Source organism: Oncorhynchus keta, chromosome 34, assembly GCF_023373465.1.
Source record: "Oncorhynchus keta strain PuntledgeMale-10-30-2019 chromosome 34, Oket_V2, whole genome shotgun sequence".
In the NCBI taxonomy this organism is placed as follows: domain Eukaryota; kingdom Metazoa; phylum Chordata; class Actinopteri; order Salmoniformes; family Salmonidae; genus Oncorhynchus; species Oncorhynchus keta.
In genome coordinates, this window is record NC_068454.1 from 35727688 (window position 1) to 35753838 (window position 26151).

The 26151-nt window shown below is 42.1% G+C and overlaps 2 protein-coding genes across 2 annotated transcripts in view; both read left to right on the forward strand.

The window, feature by feature from the left end:
* The window catches only part of LOC118367009 (aryl hydrocarbon receptor-like), a 49756-nt gene extending 39482 nt beyond the window's left edge, over positions 1 to 10274 (forward strand). The window contains exons 5-11 of the mRNA XM_052493746.1: positions 288 to 408; positions 601 to 740; positions 4750 to 4952; positions 5200 to 5309; positions 5403 to 5544; positions 5644 to 7555; positions 7778 to 10274. Of these exons, the coding sequence (XP_052349706.1) occupies positions 288 to 408; positions 601 to 740; positions 4750 to 4952; positions 5200 to 5309; positions 5403 to 5544; positions 5644 to 7555; positions 7778 to 7888 (2739 nt within the window). The 3' untranslated portion in view covers positions 7889 to 10274. The remainder of the gene's footprint in view (positions 1 to 287; positions 409 to 600; positions 741 to 4749; positions 4953 to 5199; positions 5310 to 5402; positions 5545 to 5643; positions 7556 to 7777) is intronic.
* A 6744-nt stretch (positions 10275 to 17018) lies between these two features.
* Positions 17019 to 26151, forward strand: part of LOC118367011 (aryl hydrocarbon receptor-like) — a 49665-nt gene continuing 40532 nt past the window's right edge. Inside the window, exons 1-2 of the mRNA XM_035749932.1 lie at positions 17019 to 17696; positions 18969 to 19156. Coding sequence (XP_035605825.1) covers positions 17656 to 17696; positions 18969 to 19156 — 229 coding nt within the window. The 5' untranslated portion in view covers positions 17019 to 17655. The remainder of the gene's footprint in view (positions 17697 to 18968; positions 19157 to 26151) is intronic.

The window sequence follows — 26151 nt, forward strand, 5'->3', positions numbered from 1 at the left end:
CTACACTGATTGAATTGGGTATAACAGGTGACATCAACAAGGGATCATAGCTTTCACCTCGATTCACCTGAACAGTCTATGTCGAGGAAACAGCAGGTGTTCCTAATGTTTTATACAATCGGTATATAAATTGAAAACTTGATTGCTGACATGCAAAACAATTTGGGACTAAATCAACAATGGACTAATGAAACAAATACCAAAATATAGTTTTTGGGGTGGAATTGTCTTTTAACTTTGATAGAGTACAATCGTTGAGTTTGCCCTCTCTCTTTGTCTGTCTGTAGTCAGACGTGGTTCACCAGAGTGTGTTTGAGCTGATCCACACAGACGACAGAGCCACGTTCAGACGACAGCTTCACTTTGCCCTCAACCCCAAGCCCTTTGACCCAGAGCAGGGAGGAGACGGTGAGTGATCTGGAGGGAATGGTTTGTGGCAAGTTTGGGTCGTTTTTTTCTGTGAATTTTTGTGTAAGTCATCGATTGATGTCAATGGGAGCCTGTTCAAGCTCAGTGTGTATATTTCAAGTTAAGTTTTGCCACATGTTTTTGATGATAAGCTCTCATTATACGATCTTTCACCCTGTTTTTTATGTTCAGGCATGGCAAGCAGCAGTGACATCACCAGGAACATTGTGACCTATAACCCTGAGCAGCTCCCCCCAGAGAACTCCTCTTTCCTGGAGAGGAACTTTGTGTGTCGCTTCCGCTGCCTCCTGGACAACTCCTCTGGCTTCCTTGTGAGTCTCTCATCTATAGGGCTGTAGAGAAAACATCCACTTTGTACTGTCACCAGAAAGTACTTCATACACTTTATTGTGTCCTAAGAACTAGGGTTGCAAAAGCTACCGATCATTTACCAAAGTTAGTAGAATCTTCAGTCATTTTGGTAAATAACAGAACCTCTATGGCAATCTATTGTAACTTTGGCAATTTAGACTTGAATAGCTTTGAATAACTTTGGGGCGGCAGGTAACCTCGTGGTTAGAGCGTTGGACTAGTAACCGAAATGTTGCAAGATCGAATCCCCGAGCTGACAGGGTAAAAATCTGTCATTCTGCCCCTGAACAAGACCCACTGTTCCTAGGTTGTCATTGTAAATAAGAATTTGTTGTTAACTGTCTTGCCTAGTTAAATAAAGGTAAATATATATATTTTTCATATATAGTATAATTTATTTTATATCTGTGTCCATATTGTCCATGGGTTTCTAGTAGAAAGACCATATGGTTTAAGAGAATATAGTCTAATTAATGAAAAGTATACAGTGGGGCAAAACAGTATTTAGTCAGCCACCAATTGTGCAAGTTCTCCCACTTAAAAAGATGAGAGAGGCCTGTAATTTTCATCATAGGTACACTTCAACTATGACAGACAAAATGAGAAAGAAAATCCAGAAAATTACATTGAAGGATTTTTAATTAATGTATTAGCAAATTATGGTGGAAAATAAGTATTTGGTCACCTACAAACAAGCAAGATTTCTGGCTCTCACAGACCTATAACTTCTTCTTTAAGAGGCTCCTCTGCCCTCCACTCGTTACCTGTATTAATTGCACCTGTTTGAACTTGTTATCAGTATAAAAGACACCTGTCCACAACCTCAAACAGTCACACTCCAAACTCCACTATGGCCAAGACCAAAGAGCTGTCAAAGGACACCAGAAACAAAATTGTAGACCTGCACCAGGCTGGGAAGACTGAATCTGCAATAGGTAAGCAGAAGAAGAAATCAACTGTGGGAGCAATTATTAGGAGCAATTATTAGGAAATGGAAGATATACAAGACCACTGATAATCTCCCTTGATCTGGGGCTCCACGCAAGATCTCACCCTGTGGGGTCAAAATGATCACAAGAACGGTGAGCAAAAATCCCAGAACCACACGGGGGGACATAGTGAATGACCTGCAGAGAGCTGGGACCAAAGTAACAAAGCCTACCATCAGTAACACACTACGCCGCCAGGGACTCAAATCCTGCAGTGCATGACGTGTCCCCCTGCTTAAGCCAGTACATGTCCAGGCCCGTTTGACGTTTGCTGGAGAGCATTTGGATGATCCAGAAGAAGATTGGGAGAATGTCATATGGTCAGATGAAACCAAAATATAACTTTTTGGTAAAAACTCAACTCGTCGTGTTTGGAGGACAAAGAATGCTGAGTTGCATCCAAAGAACACCATATCTACTGTGAAGCATGGGGGTGGAAACATCATGCTTTGAGGCTGTTTTTCTGCAAAGGGACCAGGACGACTGATCCGTGTAAAGGAAAGAATTAATGGGGCCATGTATCGTGAGATTTTGAGTGAAAACCTCCTTCAATCTGCAAGGGCATTGAAGATGAAACGTGGCTGGGTCTTTCAGCATGACAATGATCCCAAACACACCGCCCGAGCAACGAAGGAGTGGCTTTGTAAGAAGCATTTCAAGTTCCTGCAGTGGCCTAGCCAGTCTCCAGATCTCAACGCCATAGAAAATCTTTGGAGGGAGTTGAAAGGCCGTGTTGTCCAGCAACAGACCCAAAACATCACTGCTCGAGAAGAGATCTGCATGGAGGAATAGGCCAAAATACCAGCAACAGTGTGTGGAAACCTTGTGAAGACTTACAGAAAACGTTTGACCTCTGTCATTGCCAACAAAGGGTATATAACAACGTATTGAGATAAACTTTTGTTATTGACCAAATACTTATTTTCCACCATAATTTGCAAATAAATTCATTAAAAATCCTTTAATGTGATTTTCCGGATTTTTTTTCCTGATTTTGTCTGTCATAGTTGAAGTGTACCTATGATGAAAATGACAGGCATCTCATCTTTTTAAGTGGGAGAACTTGCACAATTGGTGGATAACTAAATACTTTTTTGCCCCACTGTATATTAATCGACAATGGCATTATTTTCAATTATCAAATCGTACAATGATTGACTTTTTCACCAAATATTGAAAACAAATACATATTGACATCCAGTACATTGTAGAATAATAGTGAGACATCACAACACATATGGAATCATGTAGTAAACAAACAGGTGTTAAACAAATCTAAATATTTTAGATTTTAGATTCTTCAAAGTTGCCACCCTTTGCCTTGACAGCTTTGCACACTCTTGGCATTCTCTCAACCAGCTTCACCTGGAATGCTTTTCCAACCATCTTGTCAGAGTTCCCACATATGCTGAGCACTTGTTCGCTGCTTTTTCTTCACTCTGCGGTCCAACTCATCCCAAACCATCTCAATTGGGTTGAGGTCGGGTGATTGTGGAGGCCAGGTCATCTGATGCAGCACTCCATCACTCTCCTTCTTAGTCAAATAGCCCTTACGCAGCCTGGAGGTGTGTTGGGTCATTGTCCTGTTGAAAACAATTGATCGTTCCACTAAGAACAAACCAGATGGCATGGCGTATCGCTGCAGAATGCTGGTTCAGTGTGCCTTGAGTTTTAAATATATCACAGACAGTATCTCCAGCAAAGCACCCCCACACCATCACATCACCTCCTCCATGCTTCACAGTGGGAACCACATGCAGAGATCATCCGTTCACCCACTCTGCTTCTCACAAAGACATGGTGGTTTGAACCAAAAATCTCACTGGTCTAATGTCCATTGCTCGTGTTTCTTGGCCCAAGCAAGCCTCTTCTTGTTATTGGTGTCCTTTAGTAGTGGTTTCTTTACAGCAATTCGATCATAAAGGCCTGAGTCACACAGTCCCCTCTGAACAGTTGAGCAGCAGAGGTAAATCTAGTTCTTCCTGTGGCGGGCATCATGAGAGCCAGTTTCATCATAGCGCTTGATGGTTTTCGCGACTGCACTTGAAGAAACTTTCAACGTTTTTGAAATGTTCCGGATCGACTGACCTTCATGTCTTAAAGTAATGATGGACTGTCATTTCTCTTTGCTTATTTGACCTGTTCTTGACATAAAATGGACTTGGTCTTTTACCAAATAGGGCTATCTTCTGTATTCCACCCCTACCTTGTCACAACACTGATTGATTCAAACACATTAAGAAGGAAAGAAATTCCACAAATGGACTTTTAACAAGGCACACCTGTTGATTGAAATGCATTCCACGTGACTACCTCATGAAGCTGGATGATAGAATGCCAAGAGTGTGCAAAGCTGTCGTTAAGGCAAAGGGTGGCTACTTTGAAGAATCTCACATTTAACATTCCGCAATGTAGAATAATAGTAAACATAAAGAAAAACCCTGGAATGAGTATGTGTGCCCAAACTGGTACTGTAGTAAAATAAATAAATAAGTCTGTAAAAAAAAAAGATGAAAGATATATCATGCTCATATTAAAAACACCAATGATATTCACTATAAGTTGATGGTTTATATTTAGAATAATGTTTAACAGCTTTGTTATTCTATTTTGTGTGTGTAAATAATCTTATTGAATTATTTTATATATTTCACATGTGATTCAGCCAGATAGAGAGGGCCATTCATAATTACAGAAACTAGTGATATTCTGAAGTACCCAAAAGGGCCACTAGATGTCTTGTGATGGATTACATAAAGTCCTTGAAAGTTACCAGAATTCTGGTAGTTTACTGGTATGCTTTGAAAGTTTCCAGTAATATACCCTCCCTTTGCTACCCTAATAATAACACATACCAGCACCGTTGATCAATATGACAGTGTACAGTGAGTGGTGGATCTTGGCAAAGTTTGGCTAAACTTTTTATACCGTCACCAGGCAAGTTTCTGAGTCTAACATCCTTTGTTCTCCTCATATTCAGGCTCTGAACTTCCAGGGGCGTCTCAAGTTCCTCCATGCCCAGAGCATGCTGGGGGATGACGGGACATGCAGCCAGCCCAACCTGGGCCTGTTCACCATCGCCACCCCTGTCCAAAACCCGTCCATTTTGGAGATCAGAACTAAGACAATCTTCTTCCAGACCAAACACAAGCTCGACTTCACCCCCATGGGTGTTGATGCCAGGTGACTCTAAAGGCCTGAAACTAGTTCTCACTGGGTCCCAAAAAGTTGGAAGCTTTGGCCTACATTTAGGAAAGATGTATGATAGTATTTAACCTGTGCCTTGATCAAATGTATGACTTTTTAAAAATTATTGTTACAATTTCACTTATAAATCCAACATGTTTGAGGGATGACTTCACAGGTGAACATGTGTTATGTGCTGTACTTTCCACTAATGCTCATATGGTGTCTTGTCATCTCTCTACAGGGGGAAGGTTGTCCTGGGCTACTCAGAGATAGAGTTGTGTATGAGAGGCTCTGGTTATCAGTTCATCCATGCAGCTGATATGATGTACTGCGCAGACAACCATGTCAGAAGTAGGTTTTCTTCATCCTTTATAATAACTCTTTATTCGTTTGATCAATATTTTTTTGCAGATTTATCTAATGCTATGAATCTTCTTCTCTCAGTGATTAAGACAGGAGAGAGTGGTCTGACCACGTTCAGACTGCTTCAGAAGACTGGGTGCTGGGTCTGGGTCCAGGCCAATGCCAGGCTCGTCTACAAAGGAGGAAGACCTGACTTCATCATCGCACGCCAGAGAGCTTTGCTGTGAGTTATCTGCAATATGTCTGTATCATAATTTTTTATTGTTTCTCAAAATATATGATTGCATATTCATTCATTCAGTCATTCATACATATGATACAGTAATTCCGAGGGAGAGGAGCATTTACACCAGAGGAAGATGCAGCTGCCCTTCAGCTTCACCACCGGGGAGGCCCTGCTGTACGAGACCGGCCCCACTCTGGATGCCACTGAGTTCCAAACCAACTCCCCAAAAATCCGCAAGGTGGAGTCTCTGGACCCCCAGTCTCTGCTGGGCTCCTTACTGAAGCAAGATGAGTCCGTCTACACCCAGCCCCAGGAGCCTCAGCTACCCATAGACCAGGCATTCATGGACAGCCGAGCGCTCACCAATGTGGCCTGTAACTCCTGGCAGAGTAGCATGGAGCCCCAGGGGCCCGACGGGGATGATGATGGTGACGGCCCCAGTGAGGTGAAGCAGAAGGGGGCGGTGGTGGCCATGATAGACGCCCTGGAGAAGATGGCACGAGATGGGGACCTGTGTGAGGCGCTGCAGGGGCTGGACGTGGACGCGGCCGAGCTGATGGAGTGGGAGAGTGCCCTCCTCAGGCTGAGCCAGGGATCCAACGGGACTGGGGGCGGGGATACCTCCCCGGAGCTGGATGACATCATGACCAATGACATCTTCTCTTACGTGGAGGAAGCCTTGTTCAAGGAGAGCAGCGAGGGGAGCGGTAACCAGCCCAACTGCTCCATTATGGTCAACAACAACCCTAACCTAAACCTGTTCACAGAGGTGTTTAACAACAACAACCAGGATGGACCATTCACAGGAATGGTCAGCCCTACAGGTGTAGGACAGTGCAAGCCCGGGTTGCTTGACAGCCGCAGCTTTATCCATAATGGCTCCCCAGTGAACAGTCTAAATGGTCAGGTAACAGGCAATGGACCAGATGGTTTGGCAGGACAGAACCAGGCAGGACCACACCAGGTGTTCAACAGCACCCAGAGGCTCTCCCACTTTGGCCCCCAGATCCCTCAGATGGACCTGAACATCCCCACCCTGCAGCAGCTACAGCTCAATGACATCTTCGCCCCCTCTCTGGAGCTCCCCGAGCTCAGTATCCCACACAGCTCAGGCCAGAACGGGGCTGTTACGTTTTGCACCAACATGGCTGGATCCTGTGCTCAGGCACCAAACAACCACATGGGAAGCCCTCAGGGTATCACTGGCCAGGTCCACTCTAACCAGCCACCTCCACAGTTTTTCACTCATAATGGCTTGCCAGCTACAATGGCACCAAACGGACCACAACAAATCTCTGTTCCGCAGTCCAACCATGTAGCACCAAGTCTGGTGGATGGCTGGGCATCCATGATTCCCAGTAATGCCTTTGTTTCACCCCAGATTGAATCTAGCAATCTCAATCTATCTAATCCCCTTCCGACTGCTTGCCTTCAGGGAAACAGTGCACCATTTCAGTCACTCAAAATCCAGAGAGTTCAGCAGTGGCCCCAGAACCAGCAGCAGCTGCCACCCCCAGCCAGCACAATACAGAATGGAATAATGGCAAATGGACACACATTCATCCCTGACTGTCACAGTCAAGACACAGAGACGCAAAGAGTCCCTCTCACAGGCCTTTGGCCACAGAACCCCAACAGACTGTACCACCAAACTCAGCATGGGGGATTGGCCAATGGCCAGCCTGCTCCATCCAGTAGCTGCATGTTTGAGAACATCTCACCCCCCCTACCTAATGGAAACAGCCACGTGGATGGCACCAGGCTGGCCCCCACGTTGTCTGTATGCCAGAGTAGGATGGTGGACCCCCAGGACCAGAGTCCTCCACAGGGCTCTTGCTACTTTCAGTGGGGCCCCAGTGAGCCGGTGGTGGGCACGTCAGCCGTCATCCAGGACAGCGCCAGCACCAGCCCCCCGTCTCGCCCGCTGGTGGCCAACATAACCACCCCTGAGGACCTACTGGCCATGCAGCAGTACCTGGCTGGATGCAGCGGAGTCGGACAGACACAGGTAACTAAGCACCCTCTCGTCCTCTGCTGCTACTGTTATGGATGGACCAGTGATTTTTTTCCTTACCAAATGAACTGGTTTTCACGCAGATAGGAAAACTCAGGGCACTAAATAGTTATGAAGTTATTTCTTGATAGGAATCGTTTTTACTTTATCATATGAAACTTTATGAAACAAGCCAGGCATCTGATTCTATCTTTTGTCATACTTTTTCCCCAACAGATTCCAAGCCTCCCTGTCATAGACAGCAATGGAATATTCTCTTTACCACCCCTTGTAAATGGATCCATGTGCTTTACAGAGCACAACCAAATCAACTATTGCAACTTCTAAACATGCGTCACATTGCCTTACGAGGTACAAGTGGCGGACAGAGAGAGGAGGAAGCCATCCATGAATCTATTCATCCTTCCATGAATCTATTCATCCTTCCGTGAATCTATTCATCCTTCCGTGAATCTATTCATCCTTCCATGAATCTATTCATCCTTCCATCTGTACGCTTTCATAGACAACCCTCTGCCTTAAGAGATGTCTCAGTGAGGGTGTTGTGAAGACAAGCCATCCCCTCATCATGTGTGGTCAAACACATCATCCCATCTCCCCATATCAGTGTTTGCAGTAAATACAAGGACTCCTTTAATTACCCCTTGTCACTTCTGTCAGCAATGGAACAAAAAACGGCAACTTCAAATTGAACTGGTTTTCTTTGTGTTTTTGCATTGTCTTTTGTTTTGCCGATGCCGTGCCTTTGTTTTTATTACCGTGTAACAACAATTTCTGTCACAACTTGTTTGTTTAATTGCCTTCAATGATATGAATGAAGTATGAATCCTCACTAGTGCATTTGGCTGCCGTTATAATGGCTGGCGCTACATGGCTTTTTAAGGTCATGACCAATTCCCAAAGTGATATTCTCATGAAGCAAGCCGTATTCATTTTTTTTTTCAAACGTTTGTTTCTTGTGCACTTACATTATAGTCGGATGGTGATAGGACACCATTCAAGTTTTCACTCATGGGAAAACAAAACAAAATACTAATGTTGTACACAAAAATAAAGTCACAACAAACATTTTTGTATGGAGTGTAAATACAGAAATTGAATCTATATTCTTATATAAAGACATTATGGAAAACGATGTGAGTGCACTTGTGTTTATGACTGTGATGAATATGACTATGTTTACAGCGTGTGTGTGCAAAGGCGTTCGTGTGTGTTTGTGTTCTCTTGTTCTGGAGAGTGAATGAAGCAGTGTACAAATGTCCCGTGGAACTCAGTTGGTAGAGCATGGCACTTGCAACGCCAGGGTTGTGGGTTTGATTCCCAAGGGGGACCAGTATGAAAATGTATGGACTCAATACTGTAAGTCGCTCTGGACAAGAGAATCTGCTAAATTGCTCAAATGTAAATGTACTAATAGACTTTCTGAGGAAAAGATGATGTATTTCATTGAAATGTCTGCATTGGTTGCAGAGTAGGCAGTATGACTAACCATGCAAGGCATGTGCTTTCAGATGATACCCCTTGTAATGCTATTGGTATCCAAATGTCATTACAGTTTGACAATACTCTGATGCAGTATGTCGATAATGTTATATCAATAGTAGTAAACCCTTTGTTTGTTTTTCTTGGCTTTTGTTTTATTTTGGTATTATCTAAACTTCACTAAGCCATACGCTAACTTCTTATGGTCATAATACAAACTGTGGAGGAATGCGGGCCCTAATGCTGCATCTATAAGAGACGCAGAAGTCCTATAAGGGCTAGTATAGTAACCATAGTTACTACAGAAATTGGACTAGAAGTCGAACTTCCCACGAGGCCGCCATGATGACTCCGCATATTCAACAAATGGAACTCCACGTCAGTCAATGATTGACAGAAAGATGGCAGATCCTCCCAATTTAAATGTCCCCTGACACTGAAGGCTCTCGTCATCACTCATCTCTTGTCTCCCTCAGAGGACTCTGAGACTAAATCAATATGGCCACCCACCTTTCATTTCCTTTGACCTACTTCCTCATTCTGCTCATATGACAGGGCAAGATAGATGAGAGGAATATGGAGGAAACTAAACCTGGCCAACTAGAGGGCCTCTCCTGCCAAACTGCTCTCACCATTTCACCTCGCTCAGCTCAGTAAGGCAGAGGAAAGTACATATAGTAAAGGGAGCTATTCTATGTATTGGGTATATTCACATTTAGCTTTGGCTTTTAAAATTGTATTTAGTAATTGCTCTTGTTGCTTTAACCAGCTGATATACAAGCTTTCAAAGTGCCTGCCTTGAAATGTTGATAAAGTTTCTCGTATCAAAGCTTATATAAAAGAAAGGGAAGGGTATGCTATACAGTATACTGTATATTAGCCCTGAGCCATGTAGCTATTCTTTAAGCGCACTCTTCAACAGTCTTCAACATCAGGCAGTTGCAGAGTTCAGCATCAATATATTATGAATATTTACATTTTTGCATTTGTTGGTTGTATGTTTGTTTATGTGTATGTTTTGTTATTATGTCTAGTGGCCTTACAACATCAGTTAGACAGGTATTCTCTTTGTAAGCCTTTATTTCCACAGAAATATATAATTTAGTGTAGTTCACTTGTATTTAGCCAAGTATAGTGTATGCAATGTATTGATAATTACCAACTTACTTGTTACCATTTGTTTCTTAATTGTACAATTCAATTTCATATTAAAAATACTCCTAATAACTTACTGCTGTGTTACTTGGTCATTGTTAAAGTGAAATACTCTTGTTAGCCACTGGAGGGTGCATCTCTTCACTGTTGACTGAATAACAATCATCTCACTGGCCTATGTAAACAGTGCAATGACAAGACTCATGACTCATGTTTAGGATTTCCACTAGGGAATGAGGATACCTAGTCAGTCGCTCAATTGAATGCATTCAACCAAAATTGTATCTTGCCCCTCTGAATCAGAAAGGTGCGGGGGGGCTGCCTTTATCGACTGTCATCAATGCCCATGGAGCAGTTGTTGGGGGTTAACTGCCTTACTTACTTATGGGCAGAACGTCAGATTTTTCCACCGAGCTGTCTCTGGGATTTGAACCAATGACCTTCCAGTTACTGGGCCCACTAGGCTATCTGCCGCTATAGTATAGCCACAAAAATGGCCTATATCGTATCAAATTGAGGAAAAGAAAAATGTGCTTTTTAGGGTTGAGTTAGGCATAAGGTTAGCAGTGTGGCTACGGTTAGGGTTAAGTTTAAAATACAATTTTAAGAAGATAGATTTTAGAAATAGGAGGGGTTTAGGACATTGTGGCTGTAATAACTAGTGATGACCTGTGCTTAGAGCTAAAACAAATCTAGACTGAGCTAGAGGAAAGTTAGGACACAAACTGTGGCGCCCAACAGATTCCTTAAATGCTCTGACAAACAGACAGACCACCAACGCTTTAAATACACAGATGTTAAATCAACTGTAACTGAAGGTGTTCCTGAATAATAATAAAACATCTAAGCAAATGTTACCATTGACAAAACAAATTAAATTAGATAATATCTGTTACAAATATAAATAGACATGAAAGAACCTGGCCCTATTGATGAATGCCAAACTTCAATCACTCACAGACAAGTACTGTATCTGCCAACAAATGATACGTCTTTGCACCATTCTCATTGGGTCTGCATTATGACATCATTATCACCTCTCAACCCCACTCTGCGCATCCAAATTACCTCTTTCTGGATCTGCATCAGGTGAACTTGCCCCGAAACCACTTCTATCCTCAATCAGTGAATTAGTCTTGCTATGGTTTTATAATAACGGGATCAGGGCTGTTGCGCTGTGGCAGGCAGAGACCAGAGAGACAGAGACGGCTTCGTTTGATGAGGTTTCCATGCCCCTGCAGCCACAGGTTGGCACACAGCAACGTCAATCATACCCTACCATGCTGCCCGGCCCAGCCCGCAGGCACAACTCACATAAAAGCCCTGGCGCAGACTCTGACTATTACTTAGTCATTAATCATAGAGAGAGGGAGAGTGGACATTGTTCACAAACAGATCCCCCTGATTCACCGAGTCGCTATAGGACATAAGAAGTTTCACTGCGTTTTCTTCTCATTTGTCTTCTCATTTACGTGTGTACATTGAGGGATGTGCACTCAAAGGAACAGACGGTACAGGGTTCCTGTATGTTAACAATCACACGTACACAGTGCATGGATACACGGGGTTACATGTGCTATAGTATTTTCACCAAAGTGTCCCACAGAACTACAGAAATAAATGTCCCACATTTGATTATCTAAGATGAATTTGCTCCAGCAGAGAAAATGGATTGTTTGGAAGGTAACTCGAGCTACCCCTAAAGACAACTCCCGTGCTCTACTTAAATGAAAGAAAGGCAAAGGAAAACAGAGAAATACCATTTTACAATCAGCTGCGCATAATATTATACTCTCAGGCAAGTTATTTTATGTTTGCCAGCCCGTCATCAGGAATTCTCTCTTTTTTCTATTTTCTTTACAGTGGATTTTGCTAGCTTTGGAAACTAGACTGTACAAGAAATACACTTTATTTTTTTAAAGAGTTGCGGTTCTGAAAGTGCTAATTTTTCTACTGCACCTGCATTCTTTGCGGATATCAGTGAGTTTGGGGAATTTAAGACGTGATTTCACACCCGAATTTATAAAGGTTTTCAATGGCTTAATGTCTTAAACAAAATGCTCTCCTGCTGATACAGCATGTTGCATGTCTCAGTTTATGAATATGGGATCATCTATAGTTACAGAACATGTGCTTTCTATAAGATTTGGGAATATGAACTGACGGTCTAAAAATATACTGTTACACATAGATAAGGAACACAAAGACTGAACGACTGGATCGCGTCTCCAGCAACCGAACTGATAAAACGAACAACCAGCCGGTTTGGGTAATAATCCTAGATTTATGTCGAGCCTAACAACACCCATGCCAATATATCCTCCAAACACTGTTTTCTCGGGCATTATCACTTAAATGGAGCACATAATTAATATAGTAAAATCTAACAGATAAAGTTATTTTTTTCTAATAAAATGCCACTTGTGCAATGGAGACACGTCACGCAATTTAAAAGGAGAACCAACTATTTGAAATACTTTTCTACTCGACATCCAGTGGGTTTTTACAATGCATGTGGTCCTTTGTAGCTTAGTTGGTAGAGCATGGCACTTGTAACGTGTGGGTTTGATTCCACCCATATGTAAAATGTATGCACTCATGACTGTAAATCGCTTTGGATAAAAGTGGCTGCGAAATGGCATAATCATTATATACATTGGAAATCACACTTGTTCCGCTTCATTTGGGTGTTCATTCACTCAGACAGAGATTTTATAACACTTTTATAAGGTAACACATCTACAAGCGTTATATAACATTCAAAAGATTTTCATTAATGCTTATAATGCAGTGCTCATGAGGGTGTTATACATTGCTTATGAATTGTATGACAGTTTAAATGATCCCAGTGTAACGGATGTGAAACGGTTAGCTAGTTAGCGGTGGTGCACGCTAAATAGCGTTTCAATCGGTGACGTCACTTGCTCTGAGACCTTGAAGTAGTGGTTCCCCTTGCTCTGCAAGGGCCGCGGCTTCGTGGGTGACTGTTGTTGATGTGTGCAGAGGGTCCCTGGTTCGCGCCAGGGTACGGTCTAAAGTTATACTGTTACACCAGCATAGATAAGTGCATTACGATCACTTCCAAGTGAGTAAAGTATCTTGGGACTGTGGCTAGTGGTGCAACCAGAAGGTTGGAAGTTCATTTCCCTTGGGTAGCTAAAAGATAGTCCACATAAATGTAATTATTAGGACCTTTATACTCACCAGATTTACCAGATCTCTACGTACTCTATAGATACATCATAGGTAATCTATAAATACAGTGGGGAAAAAAGGTATTTAGTCAGTCACCAATTGTGTCACTTAAAAAGATGAGAGAGGCCTGTAATTTTCATCATAGGTATACCTCAACTATGACAGACAAAATTAGAAGAAAAAAATCCAGAAAATCACATTGTAGGATTTTTTATGAATTTATTTGCAAATTATGGTGGAAAATAAGTATTTGGTCACCTACAAACAAGCAAGATTTCTGGCTCTCACAGACATGTAACTTCTTCTTTAAGAGGCTCCTCTGTCCTCCACTCGTTACCTGTGTTAATGGCACCTGTTTGAACTTGTTATCAGTAAAAAGACACCTGTCCACAACCTCAAAAAGTCACACTCCAAACTCCACTATGGCCAAGACCAAAGTGCTGTCAAAGGACACCAGAAACAAAATTGTAAACCTGCACCAAGCTGGGAAGACTGAATCTGCAATAGGTAAGCAACTTGATTTGAAGAAATCAACTATGGGAGCAATTATTAGGAAATGGAAGACATACAAGACCACTGATAATCTCCCTCGATCTGAGGCTCCACGCAAGATCTCACCCCATGGGGTCAAAATGATCACAAGAACGGTGAGCAAAAATCCCAGAACCACACCTAGTGAATGACCTGCTGGGACCAAAGTAACAAAGCCTACCACACACTACGCCGCCAGGGACTCAAATCCTTCAGTGCCAGACGTGTCCCCCTGCTTAAGCCAGTACATGTCCAGGCCCATCTGAAGTTTGCTAGAGAGCATTTGGATGATCCAGAAGAAGATCCAGAAGAAGATTGGGAGAATGTCATATGGTCAGATGAAACCAAAATATAACTTTTTGGTAAAAACTCAACTTGTCATGTTTGGAGGACAAAGAATGCTGAGTTGCATCCAAGAACATCATACCTACTGTGAAGCATGGGGGTGGAAAAATCCTGCTTTGGGGCTGTTTTTCTGCAAAGGGAAAGAATGAATGGGCCATGTATCGTGAGATTTTGAGTGAAAACCTCCTTCCATCAGCAAGGGCATTGAAGATGAAACGTGGCTGGGTCTTTCAGCATGACAATGATCCCAAACACACCGCCCGGGCAACGAAGGAGTGGCTTCGTAAGAAGCATTTCAAGTTCCTGCAGTGGCCTAGCCAGTCTCCAGATCTCAACCCCATAGAAAATCTTTGGAGGGAGTTGAAAGTCCGTGTTGCCCAGCAACAGCCCCAAAACATCACTGCTCTAGAGGAGATCTGCATGTAGGAATGGGCCATAATAACAGCAACAGTGTGTGAAAACATTGTGAAGACTTATAGAAAACGTTTGACCTCTGTCATTGCCAACAAAGGGTATATAACAAAGTATTGAGATAAACTTTTGTTATTGACCAAATACTTTTTTTCCACCATAATTTGCAAATCCTGCAATGTGATTTTCTGGATTTTTTTTTCTCATTTTGCCTGTCATAGTTGAAGTGTACCTATGATGACAATTACAGGCCTCTCTCACCTTTTTAAGTGAGAGAACTTGCACAATTGGTGGCTGACTAAATACTTTTTTGCCCCACTGTATATCTGTACAAAGCCCGTGTCTATCATTTTGCAGTAGCTTGGTTGTAGTTTAACTCAATTCAAATCTAAGTAGTGTTTTCAGTTGTTATTTTTTGTTGTTGTTGCCATGTAACAGTCTAGCTAACTACTGGAACTAAGCAATAATATTTTTTGTGCAAAAATTACAATAAAATAGGTGTGAAGTAGGCACTAATTTCCTTCATTTTGGGCATCATACATACTTTTTGTGTTTAATAAGCTATATGACTCCAAAGTGATCTATTTTTGCAATTTGTGGTCTATGACTTTTCGGATTTACATACGATCATTTTTCACAAAGTAGTTGGAATGTAGTAAACTACTTTTTCATTAAACTATATTTTCCTTAAGAGCAGTTTTAGTGTATATTATCTTCTTCCAGTGTGAAGTAATTGGTAGCCTGGTAAACTATATTTTCAGAGTAGCTTCCCCAACACTGCATGATGGTTACCACAGTGTAAAATGTTAACCTTTATGAACCATTCACAAATTTGGAATAAGGTGCAGAGCAGACAGAAAATCACAAATTGGACACCTCCCTCAGACACAATAACACATTGAGTATTGTATTCACTACCAAGTGTACTCACTTAGCCAAAAAGCCCTTTTTGCAGTTTGCACCAAAAAAAAGAGACACAGCTTGAATTTTTTTCTTTGGTCCTGCTGGGATCTGAGTGAGCATGGAAAACACATTCACAGCTGTGGTAGTGAAGAGAGGAGGAGAGAAGGGGAAAGGAGGCGATGGCCCCTGGGACTGGTTGTGTCTAAACAAACACACAACAGCTCTCTGGCTGGCCTGGCAGAAACACTCATCATGGCCCATGGGATTTCTGCTATCCATTTGGCTTGGTGTTTTGTGTTTCAGAGCAAACAAACAAATGAACTGACAAACAACTAAACAAAACTGCCAGGTCCCCACTCATTGAATACAAGAAGAGTGAAAGCAGGGAAGATGAACAATGCCACCAGTCATCATATTTGGTCTGCTCTGAGCGGTGGTGGGACTGACAGTTGACATTTTGAAATGCTAGTGAGAATTGCGGGTTGGTTGTAGTTGATATTTATTTTTTATAGTATAAGTGCTTTCCAACAACAAACAAAATGTCCCAAACCATACCCATTTTGTACTATTTTCATCTCGTTTAGCATATTATGAAAAAATCATAAACAACATATTTGTGGTGCAGGCTCAATGATATGTATGGAGAGCTACCAGCCACTAACTGCGTTGTACTGAGAATCAAAAGGCTCTGCTCTACATACAGTGATTCTATATGTGTCTCTCTCATCTTCACGTAGCACAGGATATATAGGCCCTGCTCTCTCAGCATCGGGATCGCCAGTCACATGACTCCATGTATGCATTATCATAGTTTTATTTTGTGAAAGCATTCACTTGAGCCTGCCTGTATACATTTTGTTAAGATTATGAGAAGCTCAGCTGCTTTCCAGCAGTAAAAGATTGTATTAGGCCTTAACCTAGACAGACACAGTTCCCGTGCTATTACAAGGATGCCTATAAATGAAAACAACAACAAAAAGTAATCAGATTAATCATGAATCTATATGCAAAGAGGTAGGCCTGTGTTTGGATTTGGTAACATATCAGCAGGTATGTAGACATTTTTATGAATCAAATGTATGCTATGGCACAAAAGTGTAGAAATGTGGACACATTTTTTTTAATGCATTGCATCTCAACACCATGGCTATGCTAAACCATGAATGTAGAATAGCATGGTTTCATTATTTAAAAGTCTAACCTCTGACCCAAATACAGCAAAGGCCACTTAGGCTCAACATGAACCTCTACTCTCTCATCTCCACTCTGATTGGACGAAACAGGCCGCTCAGGAACGCGCAAACATTGACGTGGTTGCTTGTGTTTCCAGGAGATTTTCTCATAATGCACCCGCAGACCTCTCTTGCTTGCCTCATGCCTATTGCGCGTGCCCGCCTAAATCTGTGCCCCTGACCCTAGCAGGGTGGTGCGCGTGCCCGAACCTGACTCGATAATTGGGTATAGCGGAAGTTTAGCATTGGACTAATATACAATATATAAAATATCCTAACAACCTTGTTCGATTATTATCAGTGTAAAATATGAAAAAATTTGCCTGGGAAATAATTGGAAAGGTGCATAGAAGGTGCATGGAAGAGGATTAAGCCTTTCTAAACGCACTGGCATTGCACATCAAGATCACCATTCCGCTAGACGAGGAGAATAATTACTGGGGTTGTATATTGGTTTGAAGCATTGTTTTGCAGACCAATTAAACTTGTCGATGGATTATAAACAGCATTGCAACTTTAATACATTTTATCAATTTTAACGGAGGCAGTCTGGATGGCAATCTGAGCGCGCAAAGATGCCATGCATCACCATGCATTTATAGAAATTTGAATTATTCTCCCATCTCTGGATCAGCGCACAGTTAAATGAGAAAATATAAACTAAAAGTAGCACTGTTTGTTGTTTTTCGTTTAGATGTGGTTGGCCTCTCGCGAATGTGTTTACGTCCTTCATCTGAAGGATTAGTATAACAACATTTCTTGTGGGCTATATGTAGCTCGAAGACAACTGTACGCTAATAATTTTTGGGAGATTCATCGGGCTTGAAATACAGCCACATCATGTATGCTGGACGTAAAAGGAGAAAACCAGTCCAGAGAGCGTAAGTACATTGTATTTCTATGAATTGAAAGGTATTTTTGCAAACAGAAATAGCGTAATGTAAACCCTGCACCCATACCAGCTATACTCTTTTAGTGCCTGTTGTAAGTAGGCCATCCTATGACAGCTCGAAATAGATGTCAATTTGTCATCAAGTGTGCAAACTTAAATAGCATATTTTAACCTGAGTTAAATTGATAAGTCGATGGCGCACGACAGGACAAATAAACAACTTTTAGTGCGCCCTACAGGACAGTGTCAGAAAGGCCTCGACCAGGCACTCACATTGTATAACAGTTTATTTGACTATACGAGTATTCATTTGTTACAGAATATATAGGCTACCATAAATCAATAGTACAACATTTTCTGGATATCTAATGTGATCGTAATTCGATATTTAATTCGATTTCCCAGTAAGCTTAAAGTAGCATGCTCTCGAACGTTTCACTTGTCTTCATAAATTATTGTTTTTGCATTTGTTATTTTATGTCAACAATGTCTTTCGTTGGTTCTGGGTAAAAATGTTTGATGGAAACGAATCGGACAATGTCAAATGTTTGTGATGGAGGTACAGATGCATAACGCAAGAACTTTAAGATATTTAAGAGCACTTGCACCTGCTGGAATTCCTCACTGAAATAGAACCAGTCATGCGTCAAAATGCACTGTGCAAATTCATACAACAAATGGCTTTTTACTATTATTACATTTCCATTTATAGCCTGTGTATTATTATTTTTGAAATAAGCCTATTTAGTAATTTACTAATTTAATATGGAAAATTGGTCTAACATGAATATAGGCCTAACATCTGTTTACATACATACATCTTTGTTGAACCAACATTGTTTGTAGTGAGTGGAGAATGTGTTGCTGTTCATGGTACAATGCCTGCAGTGCATTCAATGCTCTGGAGGCATTTATTGAAATGATTTGTTAAAGCATGAGTGGGTTGTTGGAGCACGAGACATGATAAGTCAAAGTGTATTAACAATAAAAAATCATTGTGTCATTCACAAATGGAAATTCATGTTTTCTATTTTCCTTATGTGTTTTCATAATTTTAATGTTTCTCTAAAACATTTTTTTGAATTAGTTGAATGATTTATTTATTTCTACAAAATGATCATTTGTAAAAATATTGATAATGTTAATAATTGTTAATAATGCCCTATAATAAGGAACAACCATCATTATAATTTATCAGAAGACCTACCTAGAATTTTCTGTAAAAATATTACGTTTCAATGAATGGTTTCTTCTCTCTCAGGGTGAAACAGCCCCCATCAGAAGGGGCCAAGTCGAACCCCTCCAAGCGCCACCGGGACCGTCTAAATGGAGAGCTGGAGAGGCTGGCCAGCCTTCTGCCCTTCCCAGAGGAAGTCACCACCAGCCTGGACAAACTCTCCATCCTCCGCCTAAGTGTCAGCTACCTCCGGGCCAAGAACTTCTTCACTGGTAAGAAGTAGTCCACAAAGAACGCCCTTATTACTCTTGAACTATTGATTGAATAGGGCCCTTAGTTTGAGGTTCTCAATCGAGTGCTTCCTGAAATGTAGTGCTTTCTGTGTATACATAAGGATGCTCCTTGGATGCAAAAGGGGGCCACTGATCCCTCACTTTGTACAGAACAAGGGCACATTACCATAGCACAGGGCTACTACAGCATGTAGCTAAAGCCTATCCTAAAAATATGCTCTACTTAAACAGCATCAGAGCAGAGAGCTGACAGAGCAGTTAGCAGTTAGCCTGTTAGCAGTTAGCCTGAGCCCCTTTCAGCATCCCTGTGCTGCCTTGCTGTCTTGCCTGTACACTACGTAGTTGAACAGAGCAGTAATTGCTGTGCATCGTCATGGGAAGCACTGTGTGGAGCCACTGTGACTTTGTAAACCTCCTCATTCATGCTCCCATCCCTAGAACTGTTATGAAGATGTCAAAACAATAAAGCTCCTGAGTCTCTCATGTGGCCTGTGTTTCCCGATGCCTTCAAAGCACATATCAGCTGTGATGTGGAAGGAAAGAGCCCCAGCTGGAGCAGCAGCCATCACATTATTTCATCCTGGAGAAGAAGAAGGGGCCTCAATATTTCATAGAGGCCCGTAACTCTGCCTGTATTTGGAGTTAAGGATGGAAGAGAAAGCAGGGTCTCCATTAAAAACCGAGAAGTGTGTGTGAGGGAACAAAATAATTGCATGCAAGGAGGACGGATTTGTATTTTTCTCTCCTATGTTGTGAGGGAAAGACACTGTTATTTTAGGTAGTGATCTTTTAAAGAGAATGCTGCAATGCGGGCGTTGGATGTACTCAAAGCATTAATAATTGAGAGAAATCTCAGAGTTTAAAGAATTTATGAAATGGAGGAAGAGCAATGTTTGTTTAAGAGTGTAGCTTTTTGAAATGGCTGTTTGGGGTGAGACGGATGGGATCCGAGGCTCGTGATACCAGTGTGTTGGGGGGAGATATTGCAAATGCATAGTTTTTCCAGTGTGGATGGGGGGGGGGGATGTCTTAAGTGCACATGTACAAATACTTTGCGGAGAGGGATGAAGATGCCCCAAGGCAGGGTTTCCCAAACTCAGTCCTCGGGACCCCAAACAGGGGAACGTTTTGTTTTTTTGCCCTAGCACTACACAGCTGATTCAAATAATCAACTTGTCATCAAGCTTTGATAATTTGAATCAGCTGTGTAGTGGTTAGGGCAAAAACCAAAAATTGCACCCCTGGGGTCCCGAGGACTGAGTTTGGGAAACACTGCCCGAAGGGGTGGGGGGTGGGGGGGGTGAATCCAGACCAGACCTTAGTTATGGGATTATATCATCTATCGCTTTAATCAATTGAAAAAGCCATATGAAAGTATTCTTACCTTGGTAAATCTAGTCATTTCTCGGGTCATCGAGGGGTTGTTTAATCTCTGAAGTTGCTTAACTTTGCTTGAATATGAAACATCATGATAGGTGCACTATAGGTTAACTGATTATTGTATTAGGGGTCTAACACGTCTTCAGCCTGTCAAAATATATTGTTGATATTGTATTTCAGCGTCACAGGCTAAAGCATGCTGACAAGCCCTCTTATCTTTGTTGTGTAACTGTATTAGCGTAGTTCCTTCCTTGACAGTGTCGTGTCTTTGGCTATGCCGGATTAAGTGATATGACATGCTATTCTATTAAATAATTTCTCCGTAATTAATATTACCTGATTGAGCTAATCATGTAAATGTAATTAACTAGAGAGTCGGGGCACCACAAAATAATATATATATAGAGCTGTTATCTTCCGAATAAACTCTTAAAGACCTATAAATATTTTACATCAATAGCACTCAATATTAACTGACATCTTAATTCAGTCTCATCTGAAAGTTGTAAATTCTTGGTTATCTACACGAACCCTGGCTAAAAAGTTGAACCAGCAATACAAAATTGGGTTTCATGATTTATTTACTAAATACCTAAGTAATCACACAGAATTACACATACACATTATTAAATCATAACTTGATTACAAATGACGTCATAAAGGAAAACATCCCAAGCGGGCGGAACAGATATGACAGCTTGTTACACAAAAGAAAAGGGGCTGGGTTTGAGTGAAAGAGCGGGAAGACTGTGGAACATAGGGCGAAGCTGTGCTATCGTAAATACAGTATCTTATGCATTCTAAATTACCGCCCATTTGGAAAAGGAAAATGCAATAAATATTTACTCTGAGCTGCGCTTCGGTAGGTTGGTGGTAGATGGAAGGCCGTGTTGCCCAACCGAGTCCTTTGAAGTCCTTTGAAGAATGTCTCTGCTGGTAAATTGAATACGTTGTAGTAACGTCGTTGTGTGGTAGACAGGATACTCTGTCTGTACCTTCCTAACCCTCATTTGCAACTCAACGGCTAGGAGCTATCACTTTTGTAGTGAATAAGAATTCAAAGTCCATACCATTCGCAACCAAAGCTCACGCTGATGTTGGCTTCGTTCTGTAGTTATTATCTGAACCATTCTGACATCGGACCGTCGTCCTCGGAACAGGAGGTTATATTGTCGTCAAGGGCTTATATAGGAAGGGAGAGGAGGGCGTGTTTGAAAAGTTTTATAGCCCATGTCCCTTCACAGGGGCGGGCCACTGATTGAGCAGAGCCCTATCTTATGAAAACCCAAATCTCACATTTTAGAAGCTAAAATCACATTTCATCCCATCACAAATAATTTCATATTCAAACGTTTAAATTGAACTACAATTCCATGTTAATCCGATAACTCTGATGTGTAGACTTTCCACTGTAGAGTTTGTCATCTTATCATTGATGAAAATGTCTCAGATGACAACCGAACTGACATCATATTCATTAAGTACCACCGCATATGTTCCATTGGTCGGATTACCAGAATATAGTTCATTTCCCCCCACCTTCTGATGTTCCCAGAATCTCTATGTTAACCAAGGGTTTTGCAAATGTAACATCAGTAGGGTAGAGAGAGGAAAAAGGGGGAAAGAGGTATTTATGACTGTCATAAACCTACCCCCAGGCCAACGTCATGACAATAGTCAGTGTTTCATTGCCGGTGTTCATGAAGTACATGAGGAGAGTGAACCTTAACCTGCAGCCTTATCAACAGCCGATTATGGCCCTTGCCAGCCCATAGTCTCTCGCTGTGTCTGTGTCCCATCATAATTTGTTGTATGTACACAGACCAAATGCTGCTCTGTGTGCTGGGTTTAGGGTGGTTGGTTTATGGATAGTTGGTTTAGTTCTTTTTTACCTTTATTTAACTAGGCAAGTCAGTTACAAACAAATTCTTATTTTCAATGAAGGCCTAGGAACAAATAGGGGGCAAGGCCTCTAAGCACAGGGGGCCGTTCTGCCCCTGTGTTCAGGGGCAGAACAACAGATTTGTACTTTGTCAGTTCGGGGATATGAACTTGCAACCTTTCGGTTACTAGTCCAACGCTCTAACCACTAGGCTACCCTGCCACCCCGAATGAATGAATAATGAATGAAGTCTACCTGCAGTTAACGCTGTGTATTGTTGGTTTAGTAATAACAACCGGAGTGAACTAGCATTGTGCTATGGTAGGGACGCCATGTTCTGTATTTTTCTTTAATACCTCAGATGCCCTCTGTTGTATTTTGTTTATCTCGGCAGCAGGATGTGTGTGTTGTACCATAGTCCAATGTTGTTGCTGTGTGTGTAATTAAATATCTTGTACAAGTTGAACAAAGCCTAGCAGAGCCCGTATAATCCGTCCGACAGTATTATCCATCCCAGCTGCCTCCTCTCTCCCTTGTCTTTAGGCCTTCTTGCATCCCTCCTCTACCAGCCTTAAAGGCAAAGTGCTGTCATAATGCAGTTTTTCCTATGTTTTGTATCATATTGTACAACAGCTGATGAAACTAACAATGTATAAGTGTTAAAAAATGTGATCAGTGTTACTTTCTTGTTGAAAATGCAATATACACAGGACCTTCTAAGCAGCAGATTTGCATGAGTGGGAGTTTCGGCTTTCCATGGTGACATCACCATGCAGTAAATTGGTTAATAGACCAATAACCGCGAGAGTTCCAAACCTCACTGCCAATAACAGCTTGTTTTCAGTTTTCCCCTCCCCACTCAAACCATTCCCAGGCAGTCCTAGCAAAATACTTGCTTGAGAAATTGTTTTTTGCTAAAAAGCAAATTATGGTATAGTATGGTACTTAATTGTTACCCCGAAATTATTTGATATTGATATAAAAACAGCTGCATTCGGCCTTTAAGGAATAAGTGCAGGAGTGGCTAAAACCTAAAGCACCACCAGTAAATTCCAAATTATTCTGTGTACAGTATGCATAGGCATTTCTCCCCTATAGACTCGGCCACAGCTTCTCTCACAGCTGCTGTTTACATTTTTGATGGACTGGATGTGAAAATATTTTATCATACATTAGGCTGCATTTGGTTTGGTCCATGCTAATGTCTCAGATAAAGACAGTACTCTGTCCTGTTCCAAATTTACATTTACATTTACATTTAAGTCATTTAGCAGACGCTCTTATGTTACAAATTGGTGCATACACCTTATGACAACCAGTGGAACAGCCACTTGCATCTAAATCTTGTTGGGGGGGGAGAAGGATTACCTACCCTTACTTACCCTATCCTAGGTATTCCTTGAAGAGGTGGGGTTTCAGGTGTCTCCGGAAGGTGGTGATTGACTGTTCTGGGTGATAAGGGACTGCACCAAATGTTGATCTGCCGTTGATCTGCCGTTCATTCGAGGTGGTGTGTTTTATGTATGACCTGCTGGCGGACGTCTCACTGACAACATTTCCCCACGATTCTAAAATGTATAATCAGTTTGCGCTCGGTTTGCAAATTACAGCCAGCACTCTGTTCAGAGATGCTAAGTACTCTCGGCCGGCAAACGCTACCGGTGTGTCCGAGCCCTGAGTAGATTCCTTCTATCCTGCAACTGGACCAGGCGGGTGGCTACCCAGAGAGGCCTTGCCCCATGTGCTTAGAGGCCTTGCCCCCTGTGCTTAGAGGCCTTGCCCCCTGTGCTTAGAGGCCCTGCCCCCTGTGCTTAGAGGCCTTGCCCCCTGTGCTTAGAGGCCTTGCCCCCTGTGCTTAGAGGCCTTGCCCCCTGTGCTTAGAGGCCTTGCCCCCTGTGCTTAGCAGTTTACAACTAGAGCAAACAACAATTCACTCCCAGGATTACCCGTACCCAGAATCTACACAACACAGCCACCAGGAGCAGGGGCAGGTGTAATTTCATCACAGCGAAACATGGGAGGTTATAACATCCTGGTCTCAGATGGAAGGAGCTTGGTGGTGTCTGTGTCCCAAATGGCACCCTATTCCCTATAAACTGGGCCCTATGGACCCTGGTCAAAGGTTGTGCACTATACACGGAATAGGGTGCCATTGGGGTGTCATCTCTGTGACTCCAGGTCCATGTGACACACCATGGTGGCCTCAGGTTATTTGGATTTTGTTTGAATGTCAACGTGTCCATTTAGAATGTGCTTCTGTATATTATGTCATGCACGCACCCATCAACTGCTGTTTATGGTCATATATTCTGCTAGATATTTACTGTAGCGTAAACACTAATGCAATACTGTCATCGTTTTGCTGGTGGCTTTGTAAGTTCTTTTTCATTGATATTTCACCCTTTAGAATTAATGATATGCTTATTAGTCTGCTATTGTGCAATCTCCATTCCCCCCCTCCTACCCTCCACTCCCCCGTGTGTGTTTGTGTGTGTGCGTGTGTGTGTGCACATGAGTCAGCATGTCAACTGCAATTCCACTCCCAAGTCTCCCTATATGTGGAATAGGGGAGGAAGTCATTCTGACATACATTAACAGGCACACATACTGTAGACTCACACACACTATGGCTTCCCGCTGCTGCTATAAGACTGCAGCAATTAGAACTGTGTGTAAAGCTGGATTGCTTGTCTGAAAGAAGCCCCCTCGGAGCTCTGGCTCTGGACTCTAATATGTTGTCAGTGTTTCCTCTGTTAATGGACCACTCCCGCTGTGATGGAGGTCCCCACACTAACAACCGCAGACAAGCCAAGCTCCAGTTGCGTTTCTCTCTGGCTCGCTGTACTGTAGCACGGTGCCACTCTTCGTCCAGCCTGGCAGTCAGATGATGAACAAAAATGAGTACACAAATCAAATGCACTCATAATATTTTGTGCGGTGTAAATGTGAAAGCCCTTCATTTAGAAGGTATAATTAGAAGACTGAACTGGAAGGCTAAATAACTCTGTTGACACAAACCCAAGTGCATCAACCTCCAGCATTATAAATAGACATCCATGTTTTGTATGACACTATTTCACATAAGTACAACACAATGAAAATACACTTGCCCTAAATTTGTAACAACCACCGTTTCTTTCATTTCGTTGTTCCAACAAAGATGCCCAGGGGCCCCCTGGGAGCGAGGTATGGCCCTTCTATTGTGAGTTGTTTTGTTGTAAAGATGGAGGGTGAAAAGGGCCACTATGTCACCACGCGTTTCTCCTGCGAGGCGGAAAGTGGCCAGGCCCTCAGATAACTTAACTTATCCATTAAGAGCACTCAAGGGATTCCTGGAAAAGCTGAGTTTACTTGCAACTAAACCAGGAGGCAGGATTGCCCTTTATTTTCATCCTTCCCTCTGTTAATTTGCTTTCTGTTGCGGAACTTCCTCATCCTTAGGTAGCTGATCAAATCAAATTGTATTAGTCACATGCGCCGAATACAACAGGTACAACAGGTAGACCTTACAGTGAAATGCTTACTTACGAGCCCCTAACCAACAGTGCAGTTTCAAAAAATATGGATAAGAATAACAGATAAAAGTAACAAGTAATTAAGAGTGGCTGTAAAAAAGTAAATAACAATATATACAGGGGGGTACAGAGTCAATGTGCGGGGACACCGGTTAGTTGAGGTAGTATGTACACGGAGGTAGAGTTAATTAAAGTGA